The sequence below is a fragment of the Saccopteryx leptura genome, chromosome 4 (assembly GCF_036850995.1).
Source record: "Saccopteryx leptura isolate mSacLep1 chromosome 4, mSacLep1_pri_phased_curated, whole genome shotgun sequence".
Classification (NCBI taxonomy): Eukaryota; Metazoa; Chordata; class Mammalia; order Chiroptera; family Emballonuridae; genus Saccopteryx; species Saccopteryx leptura.
This window is the reverse complement of record NC_089506.1, coordinates 116,832,546-116,853,132: the sequence shown is the minus strand read 5'-3', so window position 1 is coordinate 116,853,132 and position 20,587 is coordinate 116,832,546. Positions and strand designations below refer to the sequence as shown.

Sequence of the window (20,587 nt, the reverse complement as noted above, 5' to 3'; positions counted from 1 at the left end):
ATGAAACAGGAAGTACTTTGTTCCCAATGAAAAAATAAACTAGCTGCTGAAGTGACTTGATATTTTCTGTGTGCCTAAAAATATACTATAATTATTTAGTATATAAATCTGTGCATGTTGAGCATATGATAAGAAGGGTGAGTTGAGGAAGAGCTGTATCATAAGAAGACATCTAAGCTCCGTTAAAAATAAATTCTAGTGAATTCCTAGGCATAAGCCAAGAATTGCTCATAATATCCGGATTATACATCCTGCATAAAACACCTACTTATTTAACAGTTTTTTTTTCTAACAAATCTTGCCTCTCATTTCCATGATTTATTTTATATTTTTATCTTTTAAAAGGTTGATATTTACAAAAGTGGAAATTTCAGCAAGTCCTGCCAAATTGAAAATGTAAAATAAAAAAGGGTGATCACATTCTTATCTAGATAAAGCCTCATAGAGATAAATGACAATGAATAGACTTCCTTTTTTATGACAATTTATTCATTTTTGACTAACAGACATTAAGAGCATATGGTTTCAGGTACTCATACTTGCAGCCTTACCCCTGAATTATCTTAGATATTCTTGCCCCAAAAGATATTCTTGCCATGATAAAAAGTGAGTCTATAGATTTTCCCCACTCTCTCACTTGGTAAGGTGCTCTAACTACCTTAGCAAACTAGCTGAAGACACATATAGACGTTCAAATACAGCTACAAAATATCCATTTGTTAATTTAAAAGAATATTTTAATTTTCTTTACCTTCTTAAAATTTTATTTAGAAAATTAATAAGGTGACATTGATCAATAAGAGTACATAGGTTTCAAGTGAACATCTCTATAGCATTTGAACTATTGATTGTGTTGTGAGCCCATCACCCAAAGTCAAATCATTTTTCATTACCATATATTTGTTCCTCTTTACTCCCCTTCCCCTCACATCCTCTGCCCCCATAATTCCCTCCTCATTGTAACCACTTGACTTTTATCTATGTCTGTGAGTTTGTTTTCTATCCCATCTATGTGTAAAATCATATAGTTCTTAGCTTTTTCTAATTTACTTATTTCTCTCAGTATAATGTTCTCAAGGTCCATCCATGTTGTCATAAATGGTAATATGCCATCATTTCTCATGGCTGAGTAGTATTCCATTGTATTAAAAAATCAGATCATTATGCAATATGATATGTATATCTCATTTTTCTAATTACCTTGAAGAAAACATTTTTAAGGTCACTTTTACAAATTTACCAAGACTAAGATATTTCAATCTTAAACAACAAAACATTTGTATATATTTAAATTGTTGATTGTGCACATTCTATTGATGACCAAGTGACACTTTTATTGGAGAGGAAATTAAGTCTTTTAACTCATGACAATGCAGTAGAAATCTAATGCAACACAAATCAAATCCACAGGCCTGGAGAGAATGTTTGGCAACAGGGTTCTGATGGTTCAAAAAGGGGAGAGATAGAAAAAGAAGAGTAGGTACCCAAAGAGGAAGGGTCAAAGTTAAAAACTAGAGGGATATTTAAAGAGGTTTCACTAGTTAAGAATAATAATCATAGTAGTAGTTGTAGTGATAGAGGTAATGATGGTAGAAACTAAGAAGTTAGGCACTGTGCTCAGTGATTGAAATGTGTGGTCCCATTTGAACTTCATAGTGACTCCATTTCATTTAAACATAATAAATGATGCTGATATCTCATTTTACAGAGAAGAAATAGGTTTAGACAATGAGATTACTTGCCCAGGATCAACAAGTTAAGAAGTGTAGGTATTAAATTCAAACTCCAGTCAGTGTAACTGCAGAGCTAGATAGAGCCTTTTTCCTCTATAAATACTAAGCCAGAAATGTAAAAAGTAAAATTCAACAAAGCAAAAATAACCCAGGAACTCATCTCTAAACATAAACTTATTTTCTATTTTCTCTACCTCTTTGCCAATTTTAATCATTACCTAGGTCAAATATGAACCAAGCATGTTTATGATTCATTAAGGATATAACACATTTTAAGATGTACACTTGATATAATTTACTGTTGAATAGCATGTTTGCTAAAACACTGGAGTTATCACTACCATCATCATCACATCACCACTATTTCCATCACCATCTCCACCAACACCCCTGTCCCCAATCTAAAATACATGTATTATGTGTGACTCAAAGAAGCAAACTATTCCAAGAAAGGAAAAATTAATTAATTAATTAATTTTAAGGTGACATTAATTAATTAATAAGTCCTTTGATTTGACCTTTAGATGTTTCTTTTTTGATTTTCACCATCACTTACTAGAACCTAAAGTTAAATTTCCTTGCTTCCAAGAATATTATTAATTTTTTATTTGTGTGTATATGTATAAGAGTATCCTCAGAGAATTGTAGAGATAAATATATTTTTGTATGAAATTGTTTTAAAGATAGAAGCTTGCATTCAGTGAAAAATTGGAATTTTCATAGTTAAAACATTAATATTCACTCTTCTAAAAATATATGGTGAACAACTACCACTCATTGAAAAGGTGACTTGAGCAAAGATTTGGAGGAATATTCACTCATTATTTCCTATCTACATAAACATTCCATGCCTTAGTTTTTATGAAAACTTTCAAACAAAAATTCTATAAAAAGTATGTGAGTGCATTGATGGAAGCTTATTTAATTTTTAAGTTACTATATTTTGGTCATAAGCTATTAGATGACCCTGAGTTCTATAGTTCTACATTCTAAATCTTAAATCAGAGCTATCATAGCATCCTTTCTTGGCATACTTTGAAAATACCTAGTTTTTCAATTGTATATTCTTACCTTTCTCCTCTAAATATTAATGTGATATCAAAAGTACAGTAATTTAAAGTTTACAGATGTCAAACCAAGCATACTTAGTTCACCCCTTTAAGTCAGTTTCTTGAAGTGTCATTTGCTGATTAAAATATAATCATTGTGGATTTTTATAAAAATTTTAGATTTTGAATTCTCTTCTCTGTTGACTGATTCTTAAATTCCAGAGGTCTTTAAACATTAGACTGAGAAACAATTTCAGAAGCCAAATTTATATTCACGTAAAGGCTTTGTTATGGATCTCAACTCAAATATAAACATGGAATGGTTTTACTTCTTCCAGTCCTTCTCCAATACCAAGTATACATCCCATCTCTTAATGATATGTCTAGTTGGTATCATCAATTTCCGAAATTTTGAGTTATTAAGAAAGTTCCAGATCAGTTTAAAACTTGAATTTTATCATCAGTTTAAAGCTCTCCTCTTCGCCTCAAAAAAGGCCTGGTGCATAGCTTGAAGAACTTGCAATTATCCGTCATTCACTCATCCTTCAACTCCAATACAGGACCAGAAAAAGGGACACAAACTTTTTATGTCACCCTCTTCCCTTGGCTGTCGGGAAGAGGGATGACAGGAAAAATTAAACATCTACATTACATACTGGAACTCTGGTCACAGCTTTTTCCTTGTTGGTTATCTGCATCAACTGAGTAGCCTGTGTGGGGGCTTTGACATGCTAACTCTCCTAACAGGTGCATGTGTGTTCTTTAGAGAGCCTATGTGCCTCCACACTGCACAGTTCTCTGAACCAGCTCCTCTTGACATCATCTACTTCCTCAACTCTTGGAATCAGCACTTGACCTCTTTTGGGGTCCCATGCCATAGCAAAAGCAGAAAGGCAATATGGCTCAAACCCAGCTTCTTGCTGTGATATATACAGTGGTACCTTGACACACGAGTTTAATTCTTTTCATGGCCGAGCGCATGACTCAATTTGCTTGTGTGTAAAATCTAATTTCCCCACTTAACTTAATGATAATGCAATTAATCCGTTTTGACTCCAAAAACCACACAAATTTTTTGTTTTATATGCTTTCAAATAAGACAATGTACTTTATAAATATATACATAAGAGAGAATGTAAAGAAATAAACTTGTTTATGAAGTGTATTTACCTTCAAGGTCAGGCAAAGATGCTGGCTGAGGGGGAGAGACATAAGCATAACAATGGCCCTTCCCAAGCAGGAAGGTAATTAACAATTTCACAGACAGCTGCTCAGTGCCATTTTTAACAATAAAAGTGAACAAACTCAGAAAATATAAATTTTACAAACTCATTTGCCCAACAATCATCATTTTCTTCACTGACTTTGGGCTTTTTTGCCACACTTTCCTCACTTTCACTTAGAGGCCGTTTCAACAAAAACCTTTCCATGGAAGTTTGTTTCTTCCTCTTTTTCAGAACGTTCTGCAGGCTATCTAGTGAAGGGTGGCAGAAGCTCGTGATTCAAATATCTGCTCATGACTTAAAGTAAAAAATCCCATGAGTGACTGCTCATCTCTCAAATTGCTCATGATTTAAAGTGATTGTGTATCAAGGTACCACTGTATACTCACTCTCCTCACTCAATTACAAAACCTTGCCACATTGAATGGCAAGAGGCTAGCCTGCTGACAGCTGCCCTACTGCTAAGCCCCACTGTTTTTCTATTTTCCCTGATGAACTATACCCAAGGAGAGATGAGCAAGATAATTGCTTGAACCGATGCCCAAGCAGCGATTGAGATGCCAATGTCTCCTTGTAAAAAATCTCTAGTTTTTATGAGGGATTTGCTTAGACTCCCCATCACTTGACTTAGGGAGGTGTTTGTGCTGGTGGGTAACCACCCCCAACTCTCCCGCTGGTATTTCTGTTTAACACCAGGCTCTTTTGTTGCCTTTTGTCTTCTAAGTCTTCTTTTTATATAAACCATAGGATTGGAGTGACAGATGGCTGGTAACAGAAAAGGTCTTCATGCCTCTTGTAAAGCCTAGAAGAAAGGTGCAGCTAAGATTTTATATAAGCTCTCTTCAGAAAGTGGATACTTGGTGAGTTTAAGAATAACATTGACACAATAGGAATTGCCCTTGTACTTAGTGCCTCTTACTGTCCAGCATAATATGAGTCTGTACTGAGTAAAATAACTATATTTAGCTTTCTCTTTGAACAGAAGCAGAATTTTGAGTACATTCTACGTTTTTGTTCCCTGATTTGGAAAAGAAAAACAAAAAAACAAACAAAACTCAGCAATTCGGAATTCTTTCTGTTTTTCATTGACACTGATTGGATACTGCAGTGTGGAACTCAGTATTCTGTGGAGACTCCCAAGGTCAGATCCCTCTGCTAGCTTTCTAGTCACCATAACAGTCCCTTGGTGGTCACAGATGAAATAATGACTTGCCCTTTGTTTGGGATTATTTACTCTTTGTGTGAGTACTGACAGCAATACAAGAAGTCTTTTTGCAGTATTTTACACTTCTTATGTCAAATGAGGGGTGTTAACTGTGATATATCAGGTCTGCCTACTTTCATCTCATCCTTCTCGCTGGTTTTACACAAAAGAATACAGCAGAACACTCACTTAAATATCCCTGTTAAAAACTCTTATGAGGAAGCTGGGAAAAAATGACAGTAAAAACTTCCAGGCATCTGCATATATTTTTAAAAGGAAGTTCTCTGACTTATTTGCACTGTGATCTTCCCTTGTTGGTCCCCACAGTCTAGACATCAATGCTTGTAATTAGACAACAGAGAAATCATGTCATCCCTTATAACCAGCAGAAAGCAATTTTGAAGTGTTCTTATTGTGGGAACAGGACAAACATCTTACAACAGAAGCTCCCTCAAACTTTGTTCTCTTCAGGCATTTTAGTGACCATGAATAGTTTGCTGTCTGGATGCATTTTTCAATCAGTTAATACTACCCTCTAGTAAAGTTTTTCTAAAGGCTTGTTTCTTCAGAAATTTCAGTAAATGTTGCCAGAATAAAAGAGATATCGGATTTCACTAACGTGTTTATAACAAATAGAAAGCAATAGCCCTCAAGTAGATATGTAATAACTAGAGTAGTAAGAATTGGTCGTCTAATCTGGTGCGTTAAAAACAAAAGATCCCAAGCTTCATTAGCTGACAATCACTAATCTACTGTCTTATTTAGAGCTCAAGTTATAAAAGTGATGGTACGATTCCTCAATTTGATCAGGGTCTCTGTTTTTTCCATAGAATTGTGCCTTACAAAGGTCAGAAGGAATATTATTTTTATGTTGTCAGGCAAGTCAAATTTAAAGTCTCCTCTGTGAACTCCAAAGGAACTGTAATGTATCCAAATTGTGAGGGGGAGTTTTGTTTTGTTTTGTTACTCTCCTTAGGAAACCTCACAGTCTTCTCATCTAGACTTCCAACAGAAGTGTCATCTCCTTGAACCCATCTAATAAAAATTGAGTCTGTTCAGATATTAAGAAGCTCTCAGAGCCCTGGCCGGTTAGCTCAGTGGTAGAGCGTCGGCCTGGCGTGCAGAAGTCCCGGGTTCGATTCCCGGCCAGGGCACACAGGAGAAGCACCCATCTGCTTCTCTACCCCTCCCCCTCTCCTTCCTCTCTGTCTCTCTCTTCCCCTCCCGCAGCCGAGGCTCCACTGGAGCAAAGATGGTCCGGGCACTGGGTTGGCTCATGCCGGGTGGATCCCGGTCGGGCACATGCGGGAGTCTGTCTGACTGTCTCTCCTCGTTTCTAGCTTCGGAAAAATACAAAAAAAAAAAAAAAAGAAGCTCTCAGTTAAAATGTTGCCGTATCACCAGCTTCCTAACTGTTTCATTATAACTCCTTCCCAGGGGTCCCTATTTTGCCATCAAAAAATAATTAGCCCCTAATGTCTTTATTTCTCTACATAATCATCCACGAAGTATTTGAAGTTTTCTATTTTGATGACTATTAATAATCACATTGGTCTTTCCAGATAGGTAGGAACAGAAAGAGAGATACAATTTATCTGTAAAGGAAAATGAAATATAAACACTCTGGTTGGTTAACAGGTATTGAAAGTACATTTCATTTTATGATACTTACAAATTTGAAAACTGCGGGATCACAAATTCAGAATTGGAATGAGTTTTACTGATCAGACAGACCCAGGGGTCAAATTATTCTTAGAATTGCTCTGGAATATGACTGATGGAAGATATTCCAGGCTTTGGATTGGAATCCTGACTACACAAGTTGATCCATACCAGTTTTGGAACAACTTGGGTTGCCTTCTTTACGTGGACAAGAAGATTCCTTTCTATGATTTTCATAGCAAAAACTCAGCTTTTGCTTTCCGAGGCGGACCAAAGCAAGTCTGTGTCCTTAGGTACAGGGTCATTTCTAATCTCTTATGTTAGCTATTGTGATGATTGATTTTAGTAAAATTTTGAAAATCCAAACAATGTAGAACTATAGAACTCCCAATGGAAGAAACAATGTCTGGCTATTTATATTACTGGGGTAGAATGCTAATTCTTGTGTAATTTTATATATAAAATTCTGTGTATATATAGTCCAAACCTCTCTTTCTTTAAAGTGAGATAACTAAAACCTAGAGGGATGAGACTACTGGCTAAGAATAAAAAGCTGATTCCTGGTTGAACTGAGCCTGACAACCTTACTCACCTGACAGTGCAGTTCTTACCATAGTGCCTTCTGAAGAAAGTTAGTTTGAAATTCATTTGTTCAAGCTATGATTAGATGCATGCATATCTAACCTCTGGGAACTGGGAACATTTCAAGCAAAACAAAAACAAATAAACTACATTGGGAAATCTCAAAAATAAGAAATTGTTGTCTGAGAGCACTGCAATAAGGAGCTTGAGATCCAACCATGGCGTGTCCATTAACTGGTAGCATAACATGAGTCACGCCATTTCCTTGGGCCTCAGTTTTCCTTTGTTTCTTGTGCTTCCTACTAGGTTCTGAGACTGTACACAGGCTCAGTAGCAAAAATATCACAAAACTTGAAGCATTTTCCCCCTTGTTGGATAAATTTTAAATTTCCCACAAGATCTAAAATCCAGTACATATATCATATTTTATTTAATTCTGATACAGTCCTTTCTTCAAACTGGAGGTGGTGGCCATTATCAGCTCCCTCAATCTTATGTTAGCTCTCAAAAGAAATTTATTTATAAAAGAAACCTCAAAAGGGAAGCTAAGATGTAAACACCAAATCTAGAATAAAGCAGCCGTCTACAGCAGACTTTAAATGCACATTATAATTATTCAACTGAATCAGTTGTGTGTGTTATTAAATTAAATAACAACATTAATAAGCAAAACTTTATTTAAAGCATTAAGTAGCCATTGTTATTTTCCAACAAATGATAGACTATTGTATCTAATTTATTTTTATTTCTTATAAAGTTTGAGTGTAAAAATTTTCAAATTACAGAAAATGTAAAGGACATGTATTTTAATGCATATATTACCTGTTGCCAGTATATCACAATTAATACTTTCTTTGTTTTTTAAACTATCCCTACTTCTATTCATTCATCCACATCAATCTCATAAATTTTGCTGCCTTCAAGTTAAATTGTACCACTACATTTTTTAGTGTCCCGATATCTAAAATGTTATAAACACACAGACTCCTGTATCACCACATTCAAGATATAAGACAGGAGTTGACAAATTATGGCCTAGAGCAGGGGTCCCCAAACTTTTTACACAGGGGGCCAGTTCACTGTCCCTCAGACCATTGGAGGGCCAGACTATAAAAAAAAACTATGAACAAATCCCTATGCACACTGCACAGATCTTATTTTAAAGTAAAAAAATCAAAATGGGAACAAATACAATATTTAAAATAAAGAACAAGTAAATTTAAATCAACCAACTGACCAGTATTTCAATGGGAACTATGCTCCTCTCACTGACCACCAATGAAAGAGGTGCCCCTTCCGGAAGTGTGGCAGGGGCCGGATAAATGGCCTCAGGCAGCCGCATGTGGCCCGCGGGCCGTAGTTTGGGGACCCCTGGCCTAGAGGCTAAATCTAGCCCTTTGACAGTTCATCTAAATAGTAACTGTAACACAACTACACACAATCATTAATTGAAAAAACTTAAATTATTTATTTTCTGGCCCTTCACAAAATATATATGATGGTAATTGTTGATTTTAATAGGTGTCCTTTATCAAGTCAAGAAATTATCCTTCTATTTGTGCTTTGCTGAAAAAATTATCATGAATACATGTAAATTTCATCACATGTGTTTGTTGCATCTACTGTCAAGATCTTTGAATTTTTCAATAATCTACTGATGTTATATATTATATTGATTGATTTTTAAATGTTAAAACAACCTTTCATTCCTAGGAAAACCAACATTTGGTCATGATTTATTATCAATTTATATATTACTGTATTTAATTTTCTAACATTTGTTGAGAAATTTTGTGCATATTCATAAAGGTTATGAGTGTGATGTTTCATTTTGTGTGTGTGTGTGTGTGTTATTTTTATCAGTGTAATACTTGCCTCTTAAATGTTTCTCCTTCTTGTATTTGTGTGTTTGATTCAAATTGATATTATTTCTTTCTTAAATGTATGTTAGAATCACCATGAAGCAACCATACCTTAAACTGTCTTTGTTAGAAGATATGTAACTATAAATTTACTTTCTTACATAAGTACGGAACAATTCAGGTAACTCTATGTCCACTTTAATCACTGCAGAAGTTTGTGTCTTTCAGGAAAATGTCCAATTCATTTCAGTTGTGAAGTTTATGGGTACCAAGTTCTTCATTTTATTTACCCATCTTTATAAAATCTGTATAATCTGTACTGATGGCCTTTATTTCATTTCTGATATTGATCATGTATATCATCTCTATTTCTTGACCATCATTCTAGCTAGTGTCACCAATTTTGGCTATTTCAAATACCTTAGGTTCAGTTTTTATTTACTTTTTTCTCATTTTATGTTTTAAAATTCATTTCTGCTCTTATCTTTTTATTTTCTTTCTTCTGCTTGTTTTGGGCTTAGTATGCTCTTCTTTTTGTAGTGTTATAGTTGAAGCTGAGATCACTGATTTTAGATGTTTATTCTTTCCTAGTAAAGCACTTAGACCTATAGATTCCACTTGAAATGCTACATGAGCTGCATCACAAATTTCTTGGTTGTATTTTTATTTTCAATCATTTAAATTATTTTCTAATTTTGTTCATGTCTCTTTGACCAAGAGTTATTAGAAGTGTATTGTTTAATTACAAAATATAGTACTTGGACATTTTTCAGATACATTTCATTGCTGATTTGTTATATATTATGTTGTCATAGAACACACTTTGTATGATTTCAGCTTGTAGAATTATTTGAGGTTTGTTTTATAGTTCATAACATAGTCTATCTTGGTAAATGTTCAACATGTAGTTGAAAAAAATGAATATTCTTGTTGTCAGGTTGTTAATAGTGTTATTCAGGATTTCTGTATCCTTCCTAAATTTCTGCCTAATATTTCCATTGGTTACAGAGAGAAATAAAGTCTCTAACTGTAACTGTACCTTTATTTTTTATTTCAGTTATAATAATTATTGCATCTTTCATTATAAAATTACTTGGTTAGGTGTATCCATATTTACGATTGTTCTGTCTTCTCAGTAAAATAATCTTTTATCCTTATATTAAATCACATTGCATATCTATTAACATTTCTTCTTCTGAAACATATCTACTCACATTAGTATAACCCCTTGACCTTCTTTTTATTAGTATTTCATATTATCTTTATTATTTCTCTACATTTATCCTATTGTTCAATTGTATATACTTGTACTTTGCATTTTTATCTTGCATAGCCTCTGTCTTCTAATTATTGCATTTAGACCATACATTTCATTCAATATAATTGTTGATAAGGATAGATTTTAAATCTACCCAATTACTATTACTTTTTCTATTGCTCCATCTGTTCTTTGTTGCATTTGTAGATTGAGTATTTTTATAACTCCATGTTTATTTACATTTCATATTCTTTATTAATAAACTTAAAATATTTTAAGATGATTTCATAGGGTTTACAGTAGGAAATTTTAATTGACCACATCTAACTTCAAATAATAATATAAGAACCACATGATAGTATGGTTCCAATTTTACTCTCATCTTCTTTGCTAATGTCATTATATATTTTACTTTTATGTACATTGCATATGTCATTACCACAATAAATTGCTACTATTTTTTTTCCCTTGAACAATTATATGTTGGAACAATTCAATATTTTTTGAATATCATTCACATTCATTTTTATTTTAGCCATTTCAGGATATAGATATTCATTTCTTTTTATAAATGTGTTTCTGTTTAGTATTATATACCTTTTGCCTAAAAAAAATATCCTTTTAGCATTTCTTATACCACAGATCTTATAACAGTAAACTCTCTTAGTTTTCGATTGTCTAAAAAAAGTCTTAATTTATAAGAACTATTCCCTCTGTGTATAGAATAGAGGGTTGACTTTTTTCCCCCAGAACTTTAATGATGTCATTCTGTCTTATGTAGTTTCAGACGTTTGATATTGGTCTTATATTTTTTCTTTTTATGCAGATTCTTTTATTTTCATGCCATCCTCACCCCAATGCCTTCAGTACCTTTTTTTAAATCTTTGTAAAAACAGTATGAACATGATGGATCAATGGATCATGCTGTGTGTGTGTGTGTGTGTGTGTGTGTGTTGTGAGAATTTTGATTCTGCCAGTGCAAAAGACAAGACTGAAATATATAGCATTTATACCTGAAAATACATGTGTCTTCTGCTAGAACATGAGTGCAGGAATTTGAGGCAATAGTAAGGCACTGAGTTGGGTTTTGGTTTCTTTGCTGCTATGCTGTTAATGCACCATAGGCTTCTGCTTAGGGTGGTGTTATGGACTGTATGTCTATTTCCCCCTTCAAATTCATATGTTGAAATCCTAACCCCCAATGTGCATGTATTTGGAGGTAGAGCCTTTGGAAGATAAATAGGTCATGAGGGTGGAGCCCTCATGAATAGGATTAGTGCTCTTATTTAAGAGGTCAGAGAGATAACTCACTCTTTCTGCTACATGAAGATACATAGGGAAGTCAGCAGTCTGCAACATGGAAGAGCAGCCCCAGGCTGATACCTTGATCTTAGACTTGCAGCCTCCAAAACTATGATAAATTTCTGCATTTTATAAGACACCCACTAAATGATTCTTTGTTATAGCGGTCTGAAATGACTAAGACAGGTGGGGAAGAGGGATATTCTTAGAATTCCTGTCCCACCTACAGCTTTTGGCTATGATGGTGCCTAGAGGTTGGGACAGGGGGGTCTTTATCCATGCTCTTGCCACTTCTCCAGAGGTTTTCAGCTTTGGCATGTTACCTGGTGTCTGGTGAAGGGTAAGGAGGAGTAGGAAGATTTTCTGTTGTTCTTGTGTAGGATTAGACTTAGGTAGGCCTATGCCTAGGCATTGGAGATAGAAGTTCTGAATGATCTATGCCTTCCTCCTGATGGCAGTAAAGCTTTACTGGTTATGTATAGAAGAGAGTTTCTTGAACTTCCTCCTTTAGTAAAAAATTATTAATGATACTGGTGCAAATCCTATGCTCCAGACTGTTTACTGTTTTCCCATAGAGCAAAAGTCCCCTTAGGGGACAGGAAATTGTGTAGGGCTTTATGCCCTTCTCTCAGAATCAGCCTCAGGAGCAGTGGATGTGGTGTATGGAATAGAGCGTGCACGTAGGTGCAGATTCCTCTCATTTTTATACCCTAGATGGCAGTGGTTCTCAAACTTTTTGAGTTGGGGCACATTTAAAATCCTACAAATTATTGTAGGTGCACTATATACAGATTTTTGAGAAAAATGTTATAATAGTTAAGTCAAATATTAAAGAAAAGATATAAAGTCCAAGCATGCTTTTATGGTAATAAAACAAAATAAATATGACAAAATTAAATTTATTCTGATATTAAAAACATTCTTGTGTTACATTTTTTGAGTTATGCTTTTTAGAATTCATAAAAAAGAGTGGTTAAAAAATAAAGAAATGACAAAAAAGTTATCTTTTTATATATATAAATACATTCTTATGTTTGGGCATATATTTGAAAGGAAAACTTTCATTTCCTTGTCAATACATTGAAGAATTCCTCTTTTTTTACTCTTAATTGTATTGAGTGCAGAAAACCCCCACCATACATATCATCTTAACTTTACACCAAACAAAGGATAGAAGAAACTCGCCTCCAGTCTTTCCGGGGAACATGGGGGGTAGTGTAAACAATCCAGCACCACAGCTTAACAGCCTTTTGCAACCTAATCAGGCAAGTGAGGTGAGGGATTGGACAGACTGTCAGCTTACAGCCAATTCCCCACACCTCTGTCCCCCAAAATCTAAACTCCAAAAACCCTGTTGGTTTTTTGGTCCCCAACAGGCACATATTTCTCTGGAATACCATAGGGCTCACGTGAAAATATTCTAGGATGCACCAGTGCGCCCTAGTGCACACTTTGAGAACCACTGCTAGGGATTCTCTCCTATCATGCTAGCCCATACTGAGCCTTTAGTCATTTGAAAAGTTTTTTTGAAACATTCTTACTCCTTTGTATAATGCCAGTGTCTGTTACCCCTCTTCTCTGCCATAGGTGGCCTAATGCTCACATGTGGCTCTCTTTGGAGAAACCTGCTTTTCCTTCAAGTATGGGCTCCTTGGTTTCTCATCTCTCTAATGGGTTCATGAAAAGTTATGATTTTATAACTAATCTGAATTTTTCTTGCTTTTAGTGTCAGACAGATATGAAACTCTGTGCTACATCTTTGACTTTCCAGGCTATCATTTTTCTTAACAGAGTCTTATTGTTTACTTGTAAATTAATGTACTTATAAAATCATATATATTCCTTTTAATATATCCTGATTCTAGATACTTTAATATATTCTTCTTATCATTCATCTTTGAAAACACTTATAAAATTTTAGTAAGATTATGAAGATAGAATAATGATATAGCGATATTTTACAAGTACTTTCTACAATTTAAAAATAAAAGATTTCTTATTAAAAATATTACCATAATAAAGAAAAAGTAATTTTATTTTCTTTAGATGTAGAATATGTGATGAAGTATTATGAATGTTACAACAGCCTTTTGTCCACATTTGAAATCAGACTTTCAAAGGTGCTGATGGCTTACAAAAGCACAACAAAGTACTCGGTTTAATGGCATTAAGCCAGATGTGTTTATTAGATTCACTGTTTTGGATTTGAGATGAAGAATGCCATAAAGTATTCTTTTACAAGTAAATATTATAATATATTCCATGAAAAAAATAATAGTTAAAGAGGAATTACAGTTTGATTAGCAAGTTGCACATTCTTATATGCAAAATTCTTATGAATTTTTCAAGTACCATGTAAAAGAAAGTAAAGCTGCCCTAACAGCATTCTCTACAATTAGCTCAGAGTCCTGAAAGTCCTAAAATCTGGCTAGGACTCCATAGATTACTTCTAGCAATAGATGTTGTTATCTATTATTACTATATGGTCTCTGACAGCTCCAAGATGCCATAATTCTTATAATTCTTATAAATCTGTCCTTAGTAATTTGATTGAAAATTACGCTAACAATAAGTATTTTTTATAATTGCAGGCTTCATATGGGGAGAAATAAAACAGATGTGGGATGGTGGATTTCAAGATTACATCCATGATTGGTGGAACTTAATGGATTTTGTGATGAACTCCTTGTATTTAGCAACAATCTCCTTGAAAATTGTTGCATTTGTAAAGGTAACTATTGTTTTTGTTGTTGGTGAAGCATGAATTCTGATAAATATCGATATTTCCTCAATTGCTATTAATTTTATTAGTATTATTACTTAGTTATATATATACACACACACATACATACATACAGTGTGTCTGTAAAGTCATGATGCACTTTTGACCGCTCACAGGAAGCAACAAAAGACAATAGAAATGTGAAATCTGCACCAAATAAAAGGAAAACCCTCCCAGTTTCTGTAGGATAATGTGGCAGCATGTGCGCATGCGCAGATGATGATGTAACACCGTGTATACAGCGGAGCAGACCACGGCCATGCCAGTCGAGATGTGGACGGTACAGAGGAAAGTTCAGTGTGTTCTGTGGCTCGCTAAATTCGAATCCGTGACCAAAGTGCAACATGAATATCGGCATGTTTATAACGAAGCGTCACCACATAGGAATAACATTACTCGGTGGGATAAGCAGCTGAAGGAAACCGGCAGTTTGGTGGAGAAACTCCATTCTGGTAGGCCAGGGGTCCCCAAACTCTGGCCCATGGGCCACATGCGGCACCCTGAGGCCATTTATCCGGCCTCCGCCGCACTTCCAGAAGGGGCACCTCTTTCATTGGTGGTCAGTGCTCTCACACTGGATGCGGCTCCTGGAGTACTGTATGTGGTGGCACCGCGAAGTGCGGCATCGCTCACGTACAGTACTACTTCCGGTAACACGGTAAGCACGCATCACGGTTCTGGAAGCACGTCATATCACTTGTTACAGCTAGCAGTGACAAATATGGAACCGGACATTGACCATCTCATTAGCCAAAAGCAGGCCCATAGTTCCCATTCAAATACTGGTCAGTTTGTTGATTTAAATTTACTTGTTCTTTATTTTAAATATTGTATTTGTTCCCGTTCTGTTTTTTTACTTTAAAATAAGATATGTGCAGTATGCATAGGGATTTGTTCATAGTTTTTTTTATAGTCTGGCCCTCCAACAATCTGAGGGACAGTGACCTGGCCCCCTGTGTAAAAAGTTTGGGGACCCCTGTGGTAGGCCATCAGTCAGTGACGAGTCAGTAGAGGCTATATGGGATAGCTACCTAAGGAGCCCTAAAAGATCTGTGCGTGAGCCCACATCAAACTGCACTGAATAGGTATGAAACTGGGAGAGTTTTCCTTTTATTTGGTGCAGACTTCACATTTCTATCGTCTTTGTTGCTTTCCTGTGACCAGTCAAAAGTGCACTATGACTTTACGGACACACTGTACATACATATACACACAGATATATATGTATGAGTATGTATGTATGTGATACTCATCAGTTCATGGCCTTATTGATACATAGGTATAAGATGCATAGGTATTACATAATTTGTAATCATAAAACAAATTTAATGAACAATTGGAAGTCGTCACCCAGTTTTCTTCTATCTAAATTGAATGATGCCTCAAAATTATTCACAATACCTCTTCTTGTTTCTAATCCTTTCAATTTCTAATGAAATTCTACCTCAAACACTGTACCTTTTGGCCAGAAAGAAAAATCTATTTTTATCTATAACTAACTGATGGAATTATATAGACAGATCAAAATATTATTTCTTCAAAACACTGAAATTATTATTTCAGTGCAAACTAATATAATTTGATATTATTATTATAGCAGAATATAATATTTTTTTCTCCTCATCCCATTCAACATGACAGTGCCTGAAATCTCACACATCCATTTCTTTTCCAGAATTAGTACAGCATCAGTCTTATCCCAAATCACATAATTTACATAAAACAGATTTTGCTCTTCAGTGACAATTGTGATTATTTTCTACTTTGAGGAATGTTTCTCAAACCAAAGTATTGCCATCTCCTATTTTCTGCCTTTCTTTTCCCTCTGTTCTATTTCTTAAAATTGTGTTTCAAAATAATGGTCAATTACTAAAAAAAAAAAAAAAGAAGAAGAGTGCCTAACCCTACAGGAATGATTCATGCAATTTAGTGATCTGAAGTACACAATGCTGACATGTATGTGAACTAATTCATTTACTAGAGTTTTTAAAATTGAGGCTGGAGATTCTTTGTGCAATGTTTAAACATAACAGGGTCAAAATTGTCCAAAGTATTTTCTACCTATTTTGTGGAAATCTAGTTCTGCTTTAAGAATGAAAATATAACTTGATAATTTTTTTCTATTACCATTGAGCTAATTCCCTTGAGGACCTTATTAAGATAGCAGAAGGTACTGTTATGAATCTATCTAAATTTGTATCTAATTCCTGTTTTCTCTGTAATAATCCTTAAGTAAGTATACCTATAAAGTAATATATCCTTTTTTGTGGCCCCATGCAATTATAAAATTCTAGTATTATATGATTATAGCTGTTTTTTTCAAACTTTCAAGTGCATAAGTATCACTTGGAGAGGTTGCAAAAATACAGATTTTTTCTTTATCCCCAGATATTCTAAGTAAAAGTATTGGGGGAGGAGCTAAATTTGCATTTCTAGCAAATTTACTTAGTGACAATAATATTTGTGGCTTTTTGTTTCAATGCTTTTAGATATGGGGACAAAGTGAGAGGGCAACTATCATGTTCATGAGCACGCAGGAACATTCTAGAGAGAAAAGACACAATGTGCAAAAGTCTAAGTGTATAAAGGAGGTCAATATCCAAGAGCAATGACCCAGGAAATGAGAGCAAGAAAAGGATGGGAGGGGCTCTCCACATTCTGCTATATAGAATGTGGACTTTTTTCTATAAATATATAAATATAAATATAAATGAACCATTAATGACAATTAAAGAGTGAGCGAGTCAAATTATTATGAGACCTGAAGTAGAGCAATAAACTTGAGAGAAGCAAATAGAAGGTTGAATTTGAAAAAAAAATGAAGATAACATTCATAATGTAAAAGACTTATTAATTATTAAAGTAGATGAAATCATTTCTGATGCTGCTCCCTGGTAAATAGTTCACCTAGTAAGGCATAAGCAAGATTACTATAGGGTTATAACTGGGATCTCTGCTGGGAGAGTACTAGTTATACCTCCTGCCTCAGGGTACATAAATGATTAGGAGAATCCAACCCTAGATATTTGTGGCTGGATCAAAAACACTGTCAGCCAACAAAGAGGGAGACCATTCTGTTAGGGGAGTGGGGAATTTTTTATAATAGGTTTGGAGGTTTGGCAGAAGAGTCACATTTGCTTAATTACTTCATTATTCTGCAATTCATCTACATGGAGGTGTTTCCTGTTTTTTCTTTTCTTTTTTTCCATCTAGAAAGGAAGCAATATTGTTATATTTATTCCACAATGCTCTAGCTGTAAAGTACTCTTCATGTTTCAGGATTTTCTAAACATTCTTTTTTTTTATAATTAAAATTTTATTTTTTTAATGGGGTGACATCAATAAATCAGGATACATATATTCAAAGATAACATGTCCAGGTTATCTTGTCGTTCAATTATGTTGCATACCCATCACCCAAAGTCAGATTGTCCTCTGTCACCTTCTATCTAGTTTTCTTTGTGCTCCTCCCCTCCCCCTTTCCCTCTCCCTCTCCCCCCTTCCCCCCGTAACCACCACACTCTTATCAATGTCTCTTAGTCTCACTTTTATGTCCCACCTACGTATGGAATAATGCAGTTCCTGTTTTTTTCTGATTTACTTATTTCACTTCGTATATGGTTATCAAGATCCCACCATTTTGCTGTAAATGATCCGATGTCATCATTTCTTATGGCTGAGTAGTATTCCATAGTGCATATGTGCCACATCTTCTTTATCCAGTCATCTATTGATGGGCTTTTTGGTTGTTTCCATGTCCTGGCCACTGTGAACAATGCTGCTGTAAACATGGGGCTGCATGTGTCTTTACATATCAATGTTTCTGAGTTTTGGGGGTATATACCCAGTAGAGGGATTGCTGGGTCATAAGGTAGTTCTATTTTCAGTTTTTTGAGGAACCACCATACTTTCTTCCATAATGGTTGAACTACTTTACATTCCCACCAACAGTGGATGAGGGTTCCTTTTTCTCCACAGCCTCTCCAACATTTGCTATTACCTGTCTTGTTAACAATAGCTAATCTAACAGGTGTGAGGTGGTATCTCATTGCAGTTTTGATTTGCATTTCTCTAATAACTAAAGAAGATGAGCATCTTTTCATATATCTGTTGGCCATTTGTATTTCTTCCTGGGAGAAGTGTCTGTTCATGTCCTCTTCCCATTTTTTTATGGGATTGTTTGTTTGTTTGTTGTTGAGTTTTATGAGTTCTTTGTATATTTTGGATATTAGGCCCTTATCTGAGCTGTTGTTTAAAAATATCATTTCCCATTTAGTTGGCTTTCTGTTTATTTTGTTATCAGTTTCTCTTGCTGAGCAAAAACTTCTTAGTCTGATGTAGTCCCATTCATTAATTTTTGCCTTCACTTCTCTTGCCTTTGGAGTCAAATTCATAAAATGCTCTTTAAAACCCAGGTCCATGAGTTTAGTACCTATGTCTTCTTCTATGTACTTAATTGTTTCAGGTCTTATGTTTAGATCTTTGATCCATTTTGAGTTAATTTTAGTACAGTGGGACAAACTGTAGTCTAGTTTCATTCTTTTGCATGTGGCTTTCCAGTTTTCCCAGCACCATTTATTGAAGAGGCTTTCTTTTCTCCATTGTGTGTCATTGGCCCCTTTATCAAAAATTATTTGACTATATATATCTGGTTTTATTTCTGGGTTTTCTATTCTGTTCCATTGGTCTGAGTGTCTATTTTTTCTGCCAATACCATGCTGTTTTGATTGTCGTGGCCCTATAATATAGTTTGAAGTCAGGTATTGTAATGCCCCCAGCTTCATTCTTTTTCTTTAGGATTGCTTTGGCTATTCGGGGTTTTTTATAGTTCCATATAAATCTGATGATTTTTTGCTCTATTTCTTTAAAAATTGTCATTGGAATTTTGATGAGAATTGCATTAAATTTGTATATTGCTTTGGGTAATATGGCCATCTTGATTATATTTATTCTTCCTAACCAAGAACAAGGAATATTCTTCCATCTCATTATATCTTTTTCGATTTCCCTTAACAATGGTTTATAGCTATTATTATATAAGTCCTTTACATTCTTTGTTATGTTTATTCCTAGGTATTTTATTTTTTTGTTGCAATCGTGAAGGGGATTATTCTTTTGAGTTCATTCTCAAATGTTTTATTGTTGGCATATAGAAAGGCTATTGACTTCTGTATGTTAATTTTGTATCCTGCGACATTACTGTATTGGCTTATTGTTTCTAGTAGTCTTTTTGTGGATTCTTTGGGGTTTTCGATGTATAGGATCATATCATCTGCAAAAAGTGATACCTTTACTTCTTCTTTTCCGATATGGATGCCTTTTATTTCTTTGTTTTGTCTGATTGCTCTGGCTAGAACCTCTAGTACCACATTAAATAAGAGTGGAGAGAGTGAACAACCCTGTCTTGTTCCTGATTTAAGGGGGAAAGCCTTCAGTTTTGTGCCATTTAATATGATGTTAGCTGATGGTTTATCATATATGGCCTTTATCATGTTGAGATATTTTCCTTCTACACCCATTTTATTGAGAGTCTTAAACATAAAATTGTGTTCTATTTTTTCGAAAGCCTTTTCTGCATCTATTGATAAGATCATGTGGTTTTTGTTCTTTGTTTTGTTGATATGGTATATTACGTTAACCGTTTTACGTATGTTGAACCATCCTTGAGATTCTGGGATGAATCCCACTTGATCATGATGTATTATTTTTTTAATATGTTGTTGTATTTGATTTGCCAGTATTTTGTTTAGTATTTTAGCATCTGAATTTATTAGAGATATTGGTCTGTAGTTTTCTTTTTTTGTGCCATCCTTGCCTGGTTTTGGTATGAGGATTATGTTGGCCTCATAAAATGTGTTTGGTAGCATTGCTTCTTCTTCAATTTTTTGGAAGACTTTCAGTAGAATAGGAACCAAGTCTTCTTTGAATGT

General features: G+C 34.7%; 1 protein-coding gene across 2 annotated transcripts in view; it reads left to right on the top strand.

The window, feature by feature from the left end:
• TRPC4 (transient receptor potential cation channel subfamily C member 4) overlaps positions 1 to 20,587 on the top strand; it is a 270,542-nt gene that overhangs the window by 159,370 nt on the left and 90,585 nt on the right. For both annotated transcript variants that reach the window (XM_066381078.1, XM_066381077.1), the window contains exon 5: positions 14,467 to 14,606. In XM_066381078.1, the coding sequence (XP_066237175.1) occupies positions 14,467 to 14,606 (140 nt within the window). The remainder of the gene's footprint in view (positions 1 to 14,466; positions 14,607 to 20,587) is intronic.